Raw genomic sequence first — 20,587 nt, forward strand, 5'->3', positions numbered from 1 at the left:
ACATATTGTTGTGAGACCCAAGACAAAGTATGTACATTCTACTATAAAGTGTAGTTGAGAATGGCTCCGAGTACCGGTGAAAGGAAGACAGGATTAAGCTGACCTTTCCTTATTTGCTTTGAAAGAAATAGGTAAGAAAATAAAATTGTTTATAATGAGACAAAGAAGACAGGGTAAGAAAAGGTTTTTGTTTTCTTTCAAACTATAGATTGATATACTGTCGAATTTATATTGGGAAAATTAGCTATAAAGATGGTAAAATAATTTTTATTTAGAGGAAGGACGCTAGCAAAATAATTTTCAGTGGAGATTCTTCAACTTTTTGGATTTTTTAGCCATAAGGTCAAAACATGTTTACGCACTTTTATGAACTCTTAGGGTGCACTAGGCCTATCAATGGACCGGATCCGATCTGGATCCGATCCGAAAAATCCGATCCGATCCGGATCCGAATCTAATAATGTCAATCAGAAATCCGATAATCCGAATCCGGTAATTCAAATACGGATCGGATTAAATTCGTTATCAATCCGAATCCGAACTTTATTTTTTTTAATTTTTTAAAATTTAAAAAAAAAACAGTAAATTTTTAATTTTTAATTTTTACTTTTTATTTTATTTTTTTTTAAATTTTTTTTCGGATAATTTTTTTTTGCTAAAATTTTTGAAGTAAAAAAAGTTTTCGGATCGGATTCGGATTTTCGGATCGGATCCGAAGTTTTCGGATCCGGATCCGGATTACCACTATCGGATTCGAGCTTATCGGATTCGGATCGGATCTGGCCCATTGACAAGCCTAGGGTGCACTTTCCTATTATAGAGTCTTATGCCTTGTTCTCTTTAGGATTCAAAAAATATTTTTTTAAAAATTCTCTCTAGATTCTCTCTACTCCCAATATTTCTCTTTTTATCTCTCTTCATTTATTACCCCTACTATTTTTTAAAAAAAAATTCAAACATCAATCTAAACAAAGTATTAGTGATTTAGGCACTTTCATGAAGCATCATAGGATTTTAGGCACATGCATAGTACAAAGAACACATCTTGCACATGTCAAAGACGTGGCAGTGACAATGTGCCCCACCCAAATACGCATTTTTATAAGATTTTATTTTTCTTAATTATCTCTCACTCGACAAGTGACTTTTCAGTGCTGCTGACATTGTCACGGTCATTTTCCACCACACGACAGTAATAACTTATACAAATGTACGTTGAAAAATGCTCCTTAAAATATCACGCGACCATGGTACTGCAGCCGTTCAAAATTATTCCGTGCCCCAATGGCACGATCATTTGCTGTCCCGTGACCTTCTCCACCACACATTATGGTGTAGTTGACACAATTTCTCTTAAGCTCAACAATAATGTGTGATGAAGAAGGACCATAGAACACTATGTGACAGTGCCCTATGTATATATAGAATAATTTTTCCAAGATTAATACGTACTCCTAATTCTGATTCTGAAAAAACCAGCAAATCCCACACAGAAGAATTCTAGAGAGAGAGAGAGGGGGGGGAGAGAGAGAGAGATGGAGACGATAGAGCACAAGACGATCACGGCAAACGGAATGAACATCCACATAGCAGAGAAAGGCCAAGGCCCGCTTGTTCTGTTCCTCCACGGTTTCCCGGGGCTCTGGTATTCATGGCGCCACCAAATCCTCTACATGGCCGCTCACGGCTACCGTGCGGTGGCGCCGGACCTCCGTGGCTACGGCGACACCACCGGAGCACCCGTCGACGACTGCACTAAATTCACTTCCCTCCATGTCGTTGGAGACATCGTTGCTCTTCTCGATGCCATTGCGCCTGATGAACACCAGGTGGTCAATTGACTTTTGACTGTTTTTTTCGAAACATTGTGCATATTCGATTCCAGAATTGTTAGTTCAGCGGTAATAAAAATATAGAAAATATAAAAATAAAATTATACAAAGCTCTATGTAAAAATAAACAAATTTCTTTTGACTAAAAATTTATTTGGTTGTTTTTGTTGAGCTATATATATTATCTAGTTACTCACAAATTTAGGTGAATTTTTAATTTTTTTTGACTACATATGAATGACTCAATCAATTATTACTCGTGAAAAAATGCAAATTTTTATCGCCCTTGGCCTAGTTAACCTTTGAGCTAATTAAATCAATATTTCGATTTGTTCACTTGTTTTTTTTAATTAATTAATTTTTTTGGTAAGATCAAGAAGAATGGTCTAACAAGTGAAAAATTACAAGCAAAAGAAAATGAAAATTACATCGAAAACAAAAAGGTTTGAAACTTTATTGTTTTTAGCACTGTCTTATCTGAAGCATTTTTTTATAGCTTAGTTGTCCGGATAAGTATTTTTTGACGCGAAAAAAACATTGGATCCCTGAATAATTATGGTAAGAAAGATGAATGCATGAAGAAAATGGTTGAACTAATTTGAAGCTAAAAACGAACAAAAATGGATTTGATACTTTTCGGTTGAACAACTTGACTTTCTACCCAGACAATAAAAAACTAGCAATTGAAATGAGAAATGGTTTTGATTATACAAATAATATCTCAATGACATTCATTTAAAGACCTTGAGATACTTGACCAAAAGCCTTTTGATGCGGTGCACATAGAGGATGAATACCATTTAAAGCATCGAGTGGCATAATCGTAAATAAGTGGCGGAGTGACGGTGGAATTAGGAGTCGGGTATACCTTGGTTCCAACCGAAACGGCCCAACGGTCAGGACACATTGCCTTTGGTCATGTGCCGTGTGTTTTTTGGCCGTTTAGGGCTCCGAAAGGCCAAATTTGCCGTTTTAGAAAATAATCTTTTTGCTTATAACTTTTGGTAGGAAAGTTCAATAAAGTCCGTTCTTGTTGAAGAAGTCTTGTTTTTTCTTATATTTTCAGAATATGTAATAATTTCGGAACTTTTCGAAATTGGTATTTTTTCCTTTTCCTAGTAGGGTTAGGGTTTGCTACGTATTTAAGGAGTTGTAAACCTTAAGGCTGGAATGTTTTTGATTATTATTGATTGACAAAGTGTCTAGAGAGAGTTTTTCTATATCTATCTCGTTTGTGATTGTCCTTATTACACGTTTATTCTTCGATTCATAGTTCTGCCCTACATCACCTTTGTTCTTTTTAACAAAAAAAATAAAACTCAAGACAAAAATAAAAAAATCATTCATGTCATTTGGTATCATTTTTTGTTTTGTTTTGGTAAAGATGTCTTTTGGTATCTTAGAGAGAATAATGAATTTAAATGGCCCTTTCTAGCGGATGCATGGTAGGATTGATCTTTCAAACTTAGTCGAAATGTGTGTAAATTGACCCGAACAGCTCATTATAGAAAAAGGCAGAGAATAATCGATGAATTCTACACTGGCAGCTACCTCCCCATGCATCACCAAAGCGAAGACTATGGGTCAACAGTGTTCATTTGTCAATTGCACTATTGCTACCTCCCACATTTGTCTAATGTCAGCTTATATTCTTATGTTTTTCGATTACCAATCTCGTCAAAATAAATTATTGATCCAAAAAATTAAACAAGACATCACTAAAATAAATAGGGAAATGATATTGATACTCCAAAAATTGATGCAGGCACTCCAAAAAACAAAGAAAAGTAGCTTTGGAGTTACACTGATTTTGGAGTGCCTGCATTAATTTTTGGAGTGCCAATATCATTTCCCAATAAATAACAGAAAAAGATAAATGAATTTATTTTATGCCATACTTTTTATAATAACTCTTATTTATGAAAAAAAAGAAAGAAAGAAAGAAGAAGGTCTGAAGGAGAAACACATACAGAGACATATTCATGGAAAATAAACACTTACACAAGACACATTCATGGGAAATTTTGACTGTTCTATGATCTTATTCAAGATAATTGTTGATGGGACATGTTTATGTAGTGCAGGTTTTTGTTGTTGGGCATGACTGGGGCGCGTTCATGGCGTGGTCTTTGTGCTTGTACAGGCCCGATAGAGTCAAGGCTTTGGTGAATTTGAGCGTCCATTTTATGCCTAGGGATCCTGTGATGAAGCCTATTGCTATGTTTCGTGGGTTGTTCGGAGATGACCATTACATGTGCCGATTTCAGGTTCTCTCACGCCTGTCTTACCCTACAAATGCTAAGATACGATATACTACTAAGTTTGATGTCTACGTTTGCGTAAGATGCCAATAAAATCTAATCTAACATATGATCATATAGGTACCTGGAGATATTGAAGCTGAATTTGCCCAGATTGGTGCTAGAGATGTGGTCAAAAGATTCCTAACGTACCGCGACCCTGGCACATTTTATTTCCCTAAAGGAAAAGGATTTGGGAGTTTTCCTGATACTCCAGATATCTTGCCTTCTTGGTTATCAGAAGAGGATGTTGATTACTATACCAGCAAATTTGAAAATAACGGCTTCACTGGAGGAATTAACTACTACCGAGCTTTCGATTTGTAAGTTAATTACTTAACAAGCTTTTGTTTGTGGTTATCAGTATAGTCTTAAACGTGATGTTTTTAAAGATAACTGCAGCTTGTTTCCGGGTAGTAGTGTCGAATCAACTTGCTGCTTTTGCCTTTCACCAACACTTTTTCCCCATTGGACTCCGTTGTCGACTATTGATCGATGGAGTCCAATTATTGAAATTCATTAATCAGTATCTTTATAATCAATTGATACTGATCAATAGAGTGCAATGATTCCATTTCAATGATATCGACGACTACTGATCGCTGGAGTCCAATTATTGCAATTTTTTAGATATCTTTACCTTTCTTCCTATCCCCCTTGGTTGCAGAAATTGGGAACTCGCGGCACCGTGGACCGAGGCCCAAGTCAAAGTGCCGACAAAGTTTATTGTTGGCGATTTAGACTTGGTCTATAACATCCCCGGCACCAAGGAATACGTACACGGTGGCGGGATGAAGAAATACGTACCTCTGTTGGAGGAAGTTGTTATAATGGAAGGTGTAGCGCACCACCTCAATCAAGAAAAGCCTCAAGAGATCAACCAACACATTCTTGCGTTCATCAACAAGTACTGATTTTTCCCAATCCCTCTTCAGCTGTATCACAGATCCATGCACGTCTCGATTCCAGATGCTAGCTTCATGTTGTGTTTGATGCAATGCAATAAGATTTGAAGGCTAAACAGATCACAAATCTATCGTTGTGTTTTGTTAGTGCCTTTTCGGCACTTGATGTGTTATACCACTATGTGTTATTTCTATGTCTACACTACGTCTATGTAACAACTCATCCTCTGAGATTGCATATCCCGATATTAGTCATGTAAATAAGAAAATAAAATTTCTTATTTTGACAAGAACTATTTTGCAAGAAAGTGTTTTCTACTAGAAAAGTTGAAGCTATAATTGAACACACAGAAAATCATAGAAAAATTGATTTTCTTATCATTTTCGTGCAACTGAACAGGACCTTAGTGTAAATTTTATTTGCCTGGAACATCTGTGATTCAATGGCCACTACAAAAATACTTTGCCAGTCAACTCTGAGAGTGTATTAATTAGAACAATAAACTCCGAAAGTGTGTGTGGGTCCCATTCCTCTTGTGTTGTGAGAGGAGTTTGTATATTTGTATATTTGTGTACGTGGTTGTAGAAGCGATGTTATTAGAAAGAGATTCAATGGATGCTGCACTGTGAGATGGGGCTACCCAATATCCATTTTCGCTGTAATAAACAAACATTCATAAAGAGGGAAAAGAAGGTAATTTCACCAATCAAAAGCAATTGCTGACCAGAGAGAGAGGCCCTCCCTCAAAAACATTCATAGCCGCCGGCCATTATTGGCAAAATTATAGAGAGAGAGAGAGAGGGAGGGAGATGGAGACGATAGAGCACAAGACGATCACAGCAAACGGCATAAACATCCACATAGCAGAGAAAGGCCAAGGCCCACTTGTCCTGTTCCTCCACGGCTTCCCAGAACTCTGGTACTCATGGCGCCACCAAATCCTCTACATGGCGGCGCACGGCTACCGCGCCGTGGCGCCCGACCTCCGCGGCTACGGCGACACCACCGGAGCACCCCTCCACGACTCCACTAAATTCACCACCCTCCATGTGGTTGGGGACATCATCGCTCTTCTCGATGCCATCGCGCCTGATGAACACCAGGTGGGGTCAATGGAATTCACTTTTGTTTCCAAATATTATATTTTCAATACGTTGTCTTCTCATTATTTTCAGAATTATTCTAGTTGAAATGTTGAGAATAATATGGTCATTGGAGGTGAAGGTGAGATTTTAGTAGGAGGCCTTTAAGAATTTAAGTATCAATATTAAAATGAAAAATCTAATATATATGTATGTATGTATCTCTTGAATTTTACTAGAGTACCTAATCATTAGCGTCTAAAAGTTTAGTATTCTACAATGTGAAATACAGAAGAGCAACAAATGGTTCCCAAGGATTGGCCTCTTGGCCAGACGTGAACTTAAGGGTTTGACTTGTGGTCAAGACTTGAACTTAAACGTTTGTTCCCTCCTAAGGTCTCAAGTTCGAAACCTTATAGGTACTATCAATTCCTTTGGGCTCACTCTATACGGAGCAATTACTCCGACTTTAATTGACTCCCCACAAGTGGACGGTGGAATTGGGTCCCAAAATTAATCGAGGTCTGTGTAAGCTTACCTTGAGTTTTTTTTTTAAAAAAAAAAAAGAGCAATCAATGCTGTGAAAGGATCAAATACTGAAATAAAGATGTGTAAATATGAAGGGAATTTATGGAGGTTTTTTTTTTACAAGTGAAAGTAGTTTTGAGAAGTCAAAATTTGCAGTGTACATACATAAACATAAATAGAAAGATTGAGGCCTCTCGAAATTGGAGATCATAGGCACTGGCCTTTATTTTCTAGTGCTTGGCCCAGCCATAAATATGGTTATTTACGGTTTTGGATTCGTAATTTTCGATTGTTCTGTGAATTTGTTGAAGATAGTGAGTGATGGGACATATACGTGTATGTAGTGCAGGTGTTTGTTGTTGGGCATGACTGGGGGGCGAACATTGCGTGGTCTTTGTGCTTGTATAGGCCTGACAGAGTCAAGGCTTTGGTGAATTTGAGCATCCATTTTAGATCCAGGAATCCTATGTCAAAGCCTGTGGATATGTTTCGTGCGATATTTGGCGATGACCATTACATTTGCAGATTTCAGGTCCTCTCTTGTCTTACCATCTAAATGCTGCATTAGACAAAGCACCCGAAAGGTTTGGTTTAGATATGCCATATCATCTCTAATAGTCTTTGCCATAATGACAAAACAAATTGAATTGATCGAGCAAGAAAAAACTAATGGAGATGCTCTTAGCTTTCATCTGCATTTCGTTCTTTTGGTCCATAAAATCTGCTTCTCTGTATTATATCTGTGCTTCTGTTAACTGCATTCCCAGTTTTCTGATTCATCTCCATTTTTATGTTATCGTGGAACTTCATTTCTGTGTGAAGCCTTGTTGATCTGATCTGTACTCCCTTGGTTTGTGCACAGTTTCTCCATTATTGTATGTTAGCCTTGTTTTTTGATGCTTTGACTGCTAACTTCAGAATAGATGAAAGCTGAATTAAGAATAGATGAAAGCCTTGTTGATTTCTGACTACTTCAAAGGAAATTCAAGATTGGCCCTCGAATACATAACTTTTGGCCCACTTTTTTATTGTAGAATTTAACATCTACGGTTTCTTTTTTCTTTTCGGTTGTGGTCATTTTACCATGCAACTTTTTGACAATACATGGTAAATTTTTCTTGAACACTTGGGTGGGTGTTAGTATATAACAACAATCCAAGAATCCTTTTCATGAGTTTTTTTTTATTACCAAACCACGTTCTTTTCAAACAGATTTTCCATACAGAGTATTTTCAAACTTATTTTCCAAACCCAATTGTTTTTGAAGTCGTGTTTTTGTGGCGCATCTCTACAGTATAAAGTCGTGTTTTGCTAACACGACTTTGATGCGCATTTTCTAGATCAACTCCAGCCAATCCCCTTGAGTTCTGTCTCATAACAGATTCGTACTCCAGAAGTGAATAACTTCTGTTAGAAACATAGCTGATTAGCACAAAAAACCTAACCAAGAACGTACTTGTCTTACGCAACCTTTTTGGGCAATACAAAACAGACTTGCATTTGCAATGTAAGCAATTTGCTTGCTTTTTTTTCTGCAAAAGGGCACAAGCAAAGTCAAGGGATTTCCTTCTAACAGATTTGTGGTCGAGTCAATAACATGCTCTACGAGGATACTTTGCTATAGTACACTTTTTAGGTCTCCCTTAACATACTTGCACCTGGAAATGATTGACACACACCAAAGACATCATATGAAAGGCCTTTGAGTAGCACTTCATAGATGTTGAACTTGCCCCGTGGTAATTAATGACTGGCATTTGTTACCTAAACAACTGACTCATTCATATCTTTTGGAAGGTTGGTGTGCTATCTCGTACGAAAGCGCATGTGGTAGAGTCATATCCATAAATAACTGACACTCTCGAACATAATTGACTTGCCCTTGAATATAATTGACTCACACTGTCAACTAATGAACTTGCACAATAAAGATGTTACTTTTTGTGCATTGTGCATGCTGTTCTATAATAGCAAAACCACATATACAACAAATAATTCGCAGACGATGAGTCAAACCCCAAGGCCCAATCAATCCATCATAACAGTTATTCTCGAAAAATAAAATGCCGATTGTAAGGGGAGATAGATTGGAAGGGAATTTATGGTTGGAGTCAACCTGGAAATGCGCATTGAGTCGTCTTACCAAAACATGACTTTAAAACTTAAAAGGTGCATCTCAGGAAGACGACTTTCAAAAACAATGGGTTTGAGAAATAAGTTTGAAAATGCTCTGTTTGCGAAATTTGTTCAAATTAGGTGGGTTAGGTAAAAAACCTCTTTTCACTCCAGTGTTTGCTTTTCTTTTTGTCACCTGGTATGAGCGTAAAAGGGAAGTGGTGCCTGATTATAGGTCTTAGCTGGCAAGAGAGCGCCTGATCACTAGCCCAACCCTTGATCTTTATTAAGGAATCCCTTCAAGGGTTTGGAGTGAAATACCTGAAATGGCAACAGTTATCTCTGTTTCATTATGCAGAAGACTTAGGGAAATATTGATTGAGAACCTCGTAAAATATACAATTGTGCGGCAGACAACACACTAGGATTTGAATTTGGTGCTAAAAAGTTCATTCTTGAGAAACCCTTATTGTATCTGCTTTTGATGTATATATCTTTGTGAGTTGCAAGTGCAACTGTATACTTTCCTTAATATCTCAATAAGGACCTCAACAAGAAGTCATTAATGCCATCAAATGAAATTAGTACAAATTCAAATTTATCGACGGTTTGCTTAAGATGCCTTTAAAAGCTAATCTAATCTAATAATGTGGTAGGAACCTGGAGATATAGAAGCAGAATTTGCCCAGGTTGGTGTTAGAGAGGTGGTCAAAAAAATTCTGACATACCGCTATCCTGGCACATTTTATTTCCCTAAAGGAAAAGGATTCGAGTGTTTTCCTGATACTCAAGATATCTTGCCTTCTTGGTTATCAGAAGAAGATGTTGATTACTATACCTGCAAATTCGAAAAGAACGGCTTCACTGGAGGACTTAACTACTACCGAGCTTTGGATCTGTAAGTTATATCACAAGCTTTTGTTGGAATGAAAATCTTTCCATCGATATGGTGATATACACATGATTTTAAAGATACTGCAGCTTGTTTCCATGTAGTGTCGAATCAACTTCAACCCTTATAAACTAGTTTTCTGCTTTTGCCATTTGCCAACACTTTTTCCCCTTCTTTAAGAAACAATTGGACTCCGTTAAGTAGTCATCGATATCATGCCACAAGGTACTTATCGAAGAGAAAGGAAAGGAATATCTACAAGTATTTACGTATTTAGGCGAGGCTTGGAACTTGTGAAGGAAATGGTTATTTGTCTATGTTTGCAAAATTGCTTTTGCAAACAAAGTAAGTAATAGTAAATGAAAGTGAGAAGGAATATAAGTTTATATTGTTTGATTTTACAATCAGGAGGATAGAAACGAATAGAACATAAATTAGTAAGACACAAATAAGAGAGCAAAGAAAGAGGGAAGAAAATGAATGGAAAAAGTTTGCGTTCCCTCTGAAAATTAAGAACCAAACAAGGAAAGAAGGAAAATAACTCCTTTTTTATCCATCTCTTTCTCAAGTTCAATAAAGGTTTCAGGTTGCAGAAAGTTTGTCAATACAGATCTTGCATTTTTTTTGAGTAGTAAGTTGAGAGGCAATGCTTCCCTTCAAACCTGAGACAACTGATGTAATTATTTGGGTCAATTGAGCAAAGCCTTGTTTTCTCCAACTATGATAGTTATGTAGCTCAAATTTCTCTAGTTGAGTTAGGAAGTGATTTTTTGCTACTAGAGACCTATCACAAATTGATGTAAAATTTGGCCTTTTTGGCTTCTCGGTTCAGCTTCATGAAGGAGCTTATTGCAATTCTTTAGATATCTTTACCTTTTCCCCCTTGTTGCAGAAATTGGGAACTCACGGCACCCTGGACAGAGGACCAAGTCAAAGTGCCTACAAAATTTATAGTGGGATTTAGACTTGGTCTATAACATTCCCGGCACCAAGGAATTCGTGCATCATGGCGTGTTCAAAAAATACGTGCCTCTGTTGGATGAAGTTGTTGTCATGGAAGGTGTAGCTCATTTCCTCAACCAAGAAAGTCAGACGAGATCAACCAACACATTCTCGAGTTCATCAAGAAGTTCTGATTTTTCCCTCCCTCTTTGGTTGTGTTTGGATCTCGAATTAAGGATTTTGTGTAGGAAAAATAAAGGATAGTCGGCCTTTTCTTTTCCCCATTAACGATCCATTCACGTCTCAATTCCAAATCGTTCATGTTGTGTTTCATGCATTAAGGTTTGAAGGCTATCTGTTGGTGCCACTTGATGTCTTATATATATACAATAAGTAAAAATTTGGGCTATGGGTTGTAGATACAGATTTTAAATTCTAGCTTTAGATTTTGCTGCAAATTCTAGATCTGATACTATTTCATGGATTCTCGTGTTTGCCATCACAGTTGTGTCTGTTCCAATTCGGTGCTTCCGATGAGTCACGAGTAATTCAATATGAATCTACTCTAAACCAGGCTCGACAAATCTGTTAGTAACCACCAGAACTGGTGCCACATTTCAGAACAGTTGGAATTCCTCTTTCGGCCGAAGCTTCAAATACAGAAGTAATGGGTTCAAACCTCAAGGGCTGCTGCTCTTGAGACTATACTGGACCCGGACTTGAGCCTAGTAATTATCATGGAGCCATAGAGTCAAATTTTTGGATCTGATTCTTGGAAATTAGGGAGGGGGGGTTGGTTTGGCCGCCCCTTGTTCCATTTTACACTTTCCATTTTCTTTTTTGGGTGTTTGGAAATCTGGAATGGATTTCTACCACTATGCACTATTGAAAATGAACTGAAAAATACAAAATTCAAAAATCACCTCCGATTTGATTTTTGAAAATTACCTCTTTAGAACCTTTTGGATTCTCAATAAAAATTCACTTTCTGTAATACTCCATCTATTTAAGCATATTAATATCCAAAGGCTTTTATAAATTACTCCATCCGTCCCCATTCTTTAGTCCCTTTGGGGAATTTCAACTATACAAGAGAACACAATCATTACACTTTTAAAAATTTATTTTTTTCATTTTATCCTTCAATCATTACCTTCTTACTTTTTTGTACTACGAATTTAAAAAATGGAAGGGTAAAAGAAGAAATCCCATATATATTACCCATTTAGTTTTGAAGTGGGACAATCTTTTTCGAACGAAAAAAAGTGCTACAGTAATGGGGACCAAAGAATAGGGACAGAGGGAGTATTATTATAATCCAAAAACGACGATTGAAAATTTTGAATTTATAACATAATTGGCTCCCAAACACCCCATTAGCCTGGTGGATGTTAATCCAAAGTGGGAAGTTAAAAGTATTTAGTTAGCAATCAGTAAAGGAAATTGATTTTGTCACTTTTCTTTTCTCTAACGACGTTGGTCTCCTTCTCTAACAAAAGAAATCACATAATAGAGACACAAAGTGAAGTTCCGTCGGAGAAAACGAGAGCGACAAAATCACTTCTCTTGGTAAAAACAAAATAAAAGAAAACAAACACACGCGCCAAAGTCATTTCTTACCTAATTCTTAAACTGAAACCATTTGTCACCGTCACATTTCTCTTGTTTTCTTTATTTTTGAACAGGTCATATTCGATTTTTTTTTTTTTTTTTTTTGTAATGCAGGGTGTTGGTGGCAACATGCACGCACCTCGAACTAATCCTCAGATTCAATCTCACAGTCGTTTCACATTCTTACGCATAAGAATGAGGCGATCATAAAAGTTGCTAAAAGAGAATTGAACCTGGACACGGTCTCCAATAAGCTTGTTTGTAATCTGTCGTTTCACATCCTTATGCATAAGCTTGTTCGTTTTGGGGTCTCAAAATCCTTGAGCGCGGTCTTCGATATATTTTATCTATCTTTAAATCTCTCTTCAATCATTACTCTACAGAATCTTCTTCAAAATCCAAACCGAACAGAAAGGATTAATTCCTAAGTCATGGTCGAGTACAGACCACAGTGCCATTGCTTGGGCTTGTCTTGTTTGACTAGCTTGCATTGTACTACACCTTTATTAGTTGGATTAAGTTTTGGCGTATATGCTGCGTGTTGTAGGTTTTGGCCCAAACAATATTTATCCACTGAGAGTTTCTTATTTGACTGGATCTGGATAGTTATGCTGTTTGTTTTTTTTCCCTTTTTTCCTAAGTGATTTGAGACCTAATTTGGTCTCCTAAGTCTTTGGAGCTACTCAGCTACGTACTCATGCGGTACCATATGGACTAGCTAGGTATGGTCCAAGACTCCAACACATTCATAAGATTTTGGAATTAGTAGTATTAGTCTCGGACCACTCCGGTTAGGGCCTAAATTAATGAAAAAATGACGGCCAAAGACATTTTCAGTATTAACAAGTGTTCTTAGTATATTCTTAACAGGTATTAATTATCAAAACACGTCCTGGATCATCATTTTTCCTAAATTAATTTGTTTAAGGTCCGCTCAAAATTAGGAAGATACAATTAAAAGACGGTAAAAATTGAGTGAATCAGACTTTCGCTCTTCTCTACCCGACCTAGCCTGCACCCTTGGTGAGATATTGGTACTCCAAATTTTTGGGCGCCCTTTGATGTAGGCTCCGTTCTGCTAAGGTTTTATCTATTTTTTAAGTACTTATTTTTTCGCTTTATGAGACTGATCGTTTTCTCACAATACATCTCTTTTAATTCAAAAATAAGTATTTATTTAACCAAACAAGTGCTTATTTCTCTTGCCCGAATGGGCCCGTAGTGAATTATTGTGACAAATGTTGTATAGGAGAATAGAGATAAAGCTAACAAAGCTTGTGTGATATACTCATCCGAGTCACACACAATTACTCCAATGGCGAGCATCAAGGAAAATATCATTCCACCAATGGCGACACTGGAAATTCCAAGAAACAGGGCAAAAACAAACATCATTGTACGTACTCGTCCTAAGAAGCATATATATATATATATACACGTACCCTGCACCTGCACATAGATGAAAAAACAAAAGCACAATAAGACAAGAATTAGGTGTGGCGAGCTGTGTACGTGGCAACTACAGAGCACTTGCAGTTAGCTCCTTTGCTACGTTACTCCTCTCTCTCCTCTCTCTCTCTCTCTTCGTAAAGGGTGTCGTTGGGCACATTATGTGCACTTCAACTAATCTTATCTCTAATTTGGTAAAAATATGTCATACAAGCTGAAATTAAAAAATTACTTTAGTTTTTTCTGACCCGAAAATTTAATAATTATGAATTATGTAGATAGCAAACCTATCAATCGATAGGATAACCCTTGGACTGTCTCTCTCTCTCTCCTATATATTTTGGTCGTTTTGTCATCCAACCAACCTTTGGCCATATCCACCACTCATCGCCGCCACTAGAAAGAGGAAAAGGGCGTGAGAGCACGAGAGAGGAATAGGATGGTGGGATTGGGCGTAGTGTTAGACTCAACAAAGGGTAGTAATAAGCCACATGTAATAGTAGTAAACAAAGCCGACATGATCAAACCTTCTGATCCCTCTTCTCCACCACCTCCGCCCTCACCTCAACCAAACCATCCTAATTTCTCTCACTGGAAATCTCCTTCTGATCATCATCAAGTCACAGCTGCAGGGGGTAGTTTTCTGGACCGTTGTTTTCTCTGCCAGCAGAAACTCTTGCCTGGCAAAGACATCTTCATGTACAAGTAAGATCGATATATAAATGCATCAGTCAATGTCTAGTACCGTTCGATATATATGCTTTTTTGAGAATTTGTATTGCAGAATCCCAAAAGTTACTCGAGCTTTGGGATTTTGAGAATTTCCTTTCTTTTTCAAATTTTCAGAATCTGTAGATTGTAAAAATCAGTCATACGGAATTTTTTAACAAACATTCTAAACTAAATTGATTTTTAGAAGGTAAAATCTAAAAATTTATATATATATATATATATATTGCAAACTCCCACTTAAAATATTTTTGCTAGTTGCCTTTTAATTTGGTTGATAATTTTGTCATTCTGGGTTTGTGATACAGAGGGGACAGGGCATTTTGTAGCAAGGAGTGCAGGTGCAGGCAAATATTCATAGACGACAACTACTTCCCGTTGGCTCCCATGAAACAACCACCCACCTCATCCTCCTCCTCATCATCTCCCTCCTCTCCTAGTCGGAAAAGGACCAAAAATCGGGCAAATGGGTTCGCGTACTGAGTTTCAACTTTTTCCAAGTTTTCCCCTACCCGATGCGGCCCAACCTCATTCGTGGACAAATGCTTAATTTGAGTATATGAGGCGTGTGAGGCCTTTAAGAGTTGAATTATTGATGTTGAATATGCTAGTCTAGCTAATATATTTTTGTTTCTTATTTAAAAATTGTACCGTAATTAGTCATGATGTATGTTCTCATTCGAACTCTAGCGTGTAAAATTCTAGTTTGTCAACCCAATCAAAAAAAATTCTACTATGTCGCATGAAATGAGAAATACATGGGAGTTCAATCTTATGATTCATGAAGGATCAATCTTGAGAAAAGAAAAAAAAAAAAAAAATTATTTTGGGAGCCTTACCTTAATTAGTTTGTTTTTATCAATTGAAATAGTTTTTAAAATTCAAACCTCGTAGTATACACAAGTACGCAAGCGAGGCCTCTCAAATGTAGAGGCTCAAGGCACTAGTTTCAGTGGCCTAGCTTGGGTCACCTACCAGGTTTGACTTTTAAAGCACTTCCTCTTTTTGTTCTTGATGAAGTGTTTCATTGGAAATCCTACCAACCGCGTTGCGGTAAACTTAAGGTAGTTATTAGCACATACTGTTGGAAATCTGCGATGGACCAAATACACTTAAACAAGTAGGAGAGACGTGAGGGAGGAGATAACACACTATTTGTGTAATAAGCACTTTACACTTTGTCATTACACGTAAGTACTATTCTTTGTAGTTCAGTTACCTAGCTAACTCAACCCCGCTCTATTCTCTCTTTCTCTTCACCTTGGCCACACCTTAGAATCACTAGAATGCATAGCTTATATAGACTCTAAGTTACATGACGTACTCTTGGATATCTACCATAATTAATTATTTTCAACTAGACTCTTCATCTTCATACATGAACCACACCATTCATGTATCATGTGTTTTACACAACTCCCTAGAATTCATAATTTCCTAAAATTAAGTTTACTTTTCAACACGTACTTACCACTCTACTCCACAGGGAAATGCTCAAATTAAAGATTTAAATTAGTTGAATGATTGTTTATAGTTTTATATTTGAGTGAATGTAAGAAACATCAATGTTGTGCTCTTTAAGCTTGGTCGGTTTACGATTGCTAATATTGAACAACCTTTAACCACCCCGAAATGGGTGGACTTAGCCTTATCCGCTTAATATTATTTTGAGATGATTCCATGCTTGAAAAAAAAAAAAATCTTTAACCACGCGGACTCCAACAAGTTGCATTTTACATAGAAATACAACTACATCAAGTTAAGTTCAATATAGGAGTAATTAGTTTGTCGAGACAACCCGTCGGAGAGCACGATAGTATGCAAAAAAGCTTATGAATTCTCAATTGATCGAATATCCTTGTAATCGAACACCGCAAAATTTGCGATGATTGATGAGTTGTTCAAAAAAGCTAGTATATACAAATTTTTGCGGTGTTCAATTACGAGATTTTGTGATGATTTATAAATCTTTGTAGCTACTATTCCAATTTTAATAGGTGCATATTTACCTTAGAGCCTTTCCCTAAAAAGGAGAAAGAGGTGAGAGAAATTGGTGGTTTGGTAAAAGAGATTGAGAGAAAAAAACATTACTCTTAACGCATGGTACGAAAGGGACATAAACATTTCAATCTAGACATGATTTGATCAGTTTAGAGTATATGCGTGTATTTCGTGATACTGTGGTGCACATATCACAAGTACTTCTTCCCTAGGAAAGGGACAGTTTTGGCTTTTTAACCAAGAGATTGCCCATTCAATCAATCAATCAATCGAATAATATGCACTTTGATGGTAATTGTGTCATGTCTGTGTGTTGTATAGATTACAGTAAAACGCACTCAATCCTCAATCATTAGTCAAGTCTTGTTCAAGTGTCTCTCCCGCATCCACTGAAGAAAATCAAGAACATGCAGTACTTTGTCATAAGGCTAGCTATGTCAATACATGATTGTAACTCAACTTACCTAGAGAAATGGATAAACATCGTGTTCATGTTAACTTGCGTGCATCTCGATTAATCTCATGGTCCTGAAGTTAATAACTGAACAAACCTCCATTAACCAAAAATTTGCGACATTCGGTATTGGTGAGATTCAACCTTGTGATCTCTTGGAAGGCATACCATAGGAGTTTCCCCTCATTTGATATATAGTTGCACTAGAAAGGTGAGATTGGGATTAGGGAAGCAGAAAGGCCGGCCCACATATTTTCCATTACTTTTTAATGAACAAGGTGGGATTATTCGTCCATTTGGCACTCCAAGTGTGGGATTAACATATTATGCCAACGGAGGGGGTTGTATTAACTAGTCTCCCTTCTCTCCGGATTATATCTCACTCTTCATCCAAAGGTTAAAAGTAATTCCCATCATCTTTAATCTTTATACTACTCTAACCAAGCACAACACAACTAATCCAAAGAATCACACTCTCAATACACATTTTGCAGATCTTTATACATATTCATGCATGCATGAAACATAAATTAATACTCCACTTTTCCTAATATGTTAAGACTATATCCAATTTCTAACGATACTCATTAGTATTTTCTAGGAAATATAAATGCTCTCACTACAACTAAAAATTAATATCTATAATTATTCATCTGAGAATTTTTTTTAAAAAAAATGCGAATCGAAGTTAGAACAAAATTAACAAATTTTTCTGTCTTTGCTGTTTTTTTTTTTTTTTTAATGATTATTTGAAGTTTAAATTTCAGTCGTCATTATGATTGCTAAAAAAAACAAAAACAGTTGACTCTAATTTAAGGGAATCTCAACTTTTAAGGTCAAATTATTGACTATTATTATTTAAGGGGAAAAAGGGGTCAAATTATTGAGGGATCATTATCTCATAATTGATGAACGTCGTTACAAACACAGCTACAGTCAGTCAGTCAGTCACTGTGCACGAGCGAGAGAGAGAGAGAGAGAGAGAGAGAGAACTATGGGGAGCAAACCGAAAGGAACAACAGCGATGGAGGTCGGAGCTGATGGGGTGGCTGTCATCACCATCATCAACCCTCCCGTCAATTCTCTCTCCATCGACGGTACTCTCTGTTTACTTTCTCTTTCAAGACCTATAAATACTTAATGAATTGATAACTCCGTATATCAATACGTTTGTATCTACATTCTACACGTTTACAAGAATCACTCCCTCATCCATTACCTTCATGTTGTTCTACCTCAATTTCTATATGGCGCCGCTAGTGAACGATGGGATTGGTCCTGGATTAGTCGAACTACGCTTAAGCTGACCATACACCTGAGTTATAACAGAAGACGTTGCTTTATCTCAATTTCGTTCTCATTTGTTTGATTTTTTTGTCATATTTAAATTGGCTTTTGTATGTGCTTGCTGGTCCATTTTTACAGTAATAAGCTTATTCTTCACACTCTGAGGCTATGAGGGGATTTTGCATACATGATGCCCCAATTTTCTGCGCTATGTATTGTGTCATTCGACTGATTCATGAGGTAATTGCTGGTACCTATTGAAGAGTGGGGAGATGCCGTATACTTCCTCCGTCCCACAATGTTGGTTCCCTTTTAGAGATCCCAACTTCTTAAGGGGATAAGCTTTAATTTAATTGCATGTTTCCTTTGAAAATGAGCATTGATTTCCACTAATACCCCTTGAATCCCTCTTTTAAAGTAATTTTTAATTATTTACAAAGGTTAAATTTTCAAAATCCACCCACTTGACTTTTCAAATGGGACTAATATTTTGGGACATCCCAACATGGAATAGAGGACCAGAGTACTTACTAGCTACGAATTTATTGGTTTAATACTTGGTAGTTGAAGCAAGTTGTTGGATTTAAAGGAATTCCAAAAGGTGGAGTGGAGTAGGTAAAGTAAGGAAATGCTTGGTTGGTTAGCAATGCAAAATTTTCTCACTTCTTTCAAGAGCTGAAACCAAGAAACGAATAACTTCTAACGCAAAAGTAGCAGTAATGAGTTGCTTAAAAAAGGGTGAATTTGTTTAATTTGCAATTGTCCAAAAGGCTTAAGTTGTTAAGGAATGGCCCAAAAATGTATGTCTATCTAACACTCTCCCTCATGTGCAACCTTGTCTTGCTCGTGGAGATGTAAACATTCAGAGTTCAGACATTGAACGAAATAGAATGCAAAGGGAGAAGCATATTGCAAACGGGGAAAAATGAAAATAGAGATACTTGAACCCAAGACCTCTCAGAAACGAGAGCTCTGATACCATGTTAAGTTACCTATTGTCCTAAAGACTTAAGCTGTTAGGAAATGACCCAACAAAATATATATATATATATATATATATATATATATATATATATATATATATGCAGTTATCTAACAGAGTTAATTAATTGGGAAGTGAAGAGTTTTCTTACCTGAGATCCTAGGAAGGCTGCAAAATATTGGCAGCATAATGCCCGCGCACAAGAGAGGGAGGGAGATTCTTATCTGCTTCTTGTATCCATTACTATAGGGCATCGATTACCGGATTCTCATTTGTTTGAGCTTGGGGGTTCATTAGACAATAGCTTGCTCTTTAGGTGGCCCGGACACCTGCTGAACATCAACTTATTGTAGTTGTAATGTTGTATTTTATTGGAAACCAGAAGGTGTTTGACATTTTATAAAGTTGGTTGAGGAGTATTTCATATTTTGCTTCTTTATTCATAATGAACTGAAGTGAAGAAGTTGACAATTGTGTAGCTATCGTAGGGAGTGCACGGTACTTGTTTCTTTAATCGCGACTTTATAGAAGTATGTGGCTCATATGGGTTTTTTTTCATTGTCTTCTAAAAGTAGTTTGGAGAACAATGTACCAAAAGTTCGTTCTCTCCAGCTCTTGGGAACAGAAGCTGATTTCAAAATTTTTGGCATACACAGTCAAGTTTTTAGCTTTCTTCATTTAAGAACAATTTACACTTGTACGTATAAGTTTCTTCGTTATCTTAACATGGACATTGCATACACTTCCCTTGTCATTCAAGATGCATGATTTCTTCAACCTTTTTCTTTCAGCGAATGGATATTGGATTTCTTCTGGCCTGAGTTGGATAACTCCTCTTTATTATACAACTCTAATCCTTCTTTCTTGTTTTGTTTTGTCAGTATTACAGAGCTTGAAAGAGAATTATGATCAAGCCTTACATAGAGATGATGTGAAGGCAATTGTTGTTACTGGTAATGTGGAGAGATGATTGCCTATCCTTTTGTTCAGCATTGGAGATGTTGAGGATTGAGATATGATGTTTATTTTCTCTGTTACTGGAGCAGGTGCTAAAGGAAAGTTTTGTGGTGGTTTTGATATAACTGCATTTGGTGGAATGCAAGGGGCAAAGAGTATGTGCATTGCTATATGTTTATCATCTTTACCTGCAGAACATGTATTTACGAAAAATTATTGTTGTTCACAGTTCCACAACCAAAACCTGGTTTTGCATCGGTAGAGGTTCTCACTGACATAGTAGAAGGTATACTACTCACTGACATAGTGGAAGGCATACTACTGGGATACATGATTTCATCATTCCTCACCTCTCTTGTATTTTATAATCATAGAAAAATAGAAGGTTGGGTTTTTTTTCTCATGGATTCTCTTCTCTCAGCTGCAAGAAAACCTTCAGTTGCTGCTATTGATGGCCTCGCCTTAGGTGGAGGATTAGAGGTTGCAATGGTATGACTGCTGCAACTTTGGACTGGTGACT

The 20,587-nt window shown here is 36.9% G+C and overlaps 3 protein-coding genes and 1 pseudogene across 3 annotated transcripts in view; all 4 read left to right on the forward strand.

The window, feature by feature from the left end:
• Window positions 1–20,587, forward strand: part of LOC131317647 (glyoxysomal fatty acid beta-oxidation multifunctional protein MFP-a-like) — a 105,234-nt gene that overhangs the window by 79,323 nt on the left and 5,324 nt on the right. The window contains exons 2-6 of the mRNA XM_058347193.1: window positions 17,814–17,938; window positions 19,992–20,063; window positions 20,157–20,222; window positions 20,297–20,353; window positions 20,489–20,556. Coding sequence (XP_058203176.1) covers window positions 17,836–17,938; window positions 19,992–20,063; window positions 20,157–20,222; window positions 20,297–20,353; window positions 20,489–20,556 — 366 coding nt within the window. The 5' untranslated portion in view covers window positions 17,814–17,835. The remainder of the gene's footprint in view (window positions 1–17,813; window positions 17,939–19,991; window positions 20,064–20,156; window positions 20,223–20,296; window positions 20,354–20,488; window positions 20,557–20,587) is intronic.
• Window positions 1,451–5,327, forward strand: LOC131317654 (uncharacterized). Its single transcript, XM_058347201.1, has 4 exons — window positions 1,451–1,829; window positions 3,917–4,099; window positions 4,214–4,455; window positions 4,800–5,327. Exons 1-4 carry the CDS (start codon window positions 1,536–1,538, stop codon window positions 5,044–5,046), a joined length of 966 nt encoding a protein of 321 aa, XP_058203184.1. The 5' UTR covers window positions 1,451–1,535; the 3' UTR covers window positions 5,047–5,327.
• Window positions 5,792–11,006, forward strand: LOC131317653 (uncharacterized; annotated as a pseudogene).
• On the forward strand, window positions 13,997–15,166 carry LOC131317658 (FCS-Like Zinc finger 15-like). Its single transcript, XM_058347207.1, has 2 exons — window positions 13,997–14,362; window positions 14,695–15,166. The coding sequence occupies exons 1-2, from the start codon at window positions 14,097–14,099 to the stop codon at window positions 14,867–14,869; spliced, it is 441 nt and encodes a 146-aa protein (XP_058203190.1). The 5' UTR covers window positions 13,997–14,096; the 3' UTR covers window positions 14,870–15,166.

Source organism: Rhododendron vialii, chromosome 2a (assembly GCF_030253575.1).
Source record: "Rhododendron vialii isolate Sample 1 chromosome 2a, ASM3025357v1".
Lineage (NCBI taxonomy): Eukaryota > Viridiplantae > Streptophyta > Magnoliopsida > Ericales > Ericaceae > Rhododendron > Rhododendron vialii.

Bases quoted from the DNA above. Each gene is read 5' to 3' on its own strand.
- LOC131317658 (XM_058347207.1), top strand. From the start codon at position 14,097: ATGGTGGGATTGGGCGTAGTGTTAGACTCAACAAAGGGTAGTAATAAG. The intron at 14,363-14,694 runs GTAAGATCGATA...TTTGTGATACAG, and splicing joins AAAGACATCTTCATGTACAA to AGGGGACAGGGCATTTTGTA.
- LOC131317654 (XM_058347201.1), top strand. From the start codon at position 1,536: ATGGAGACGATAGAGCACAAGACGATCACGGCAAACGGAATGAACATC. The intron at 1,830-3,916 runs GTGGTCAATTGA...TATGTAGTGCAG, and splicing joins TTGCGCCTGATGAACACCAG to GTTTTTGTTGTTGGGCATGA. The intron at 4,100-4,213 runs GTTCTCTCACGC...ATGATCATATAG, and splicing joins ATTACATGTGCCGATTTCAG to GTACCTGGAGATATTGAAGC.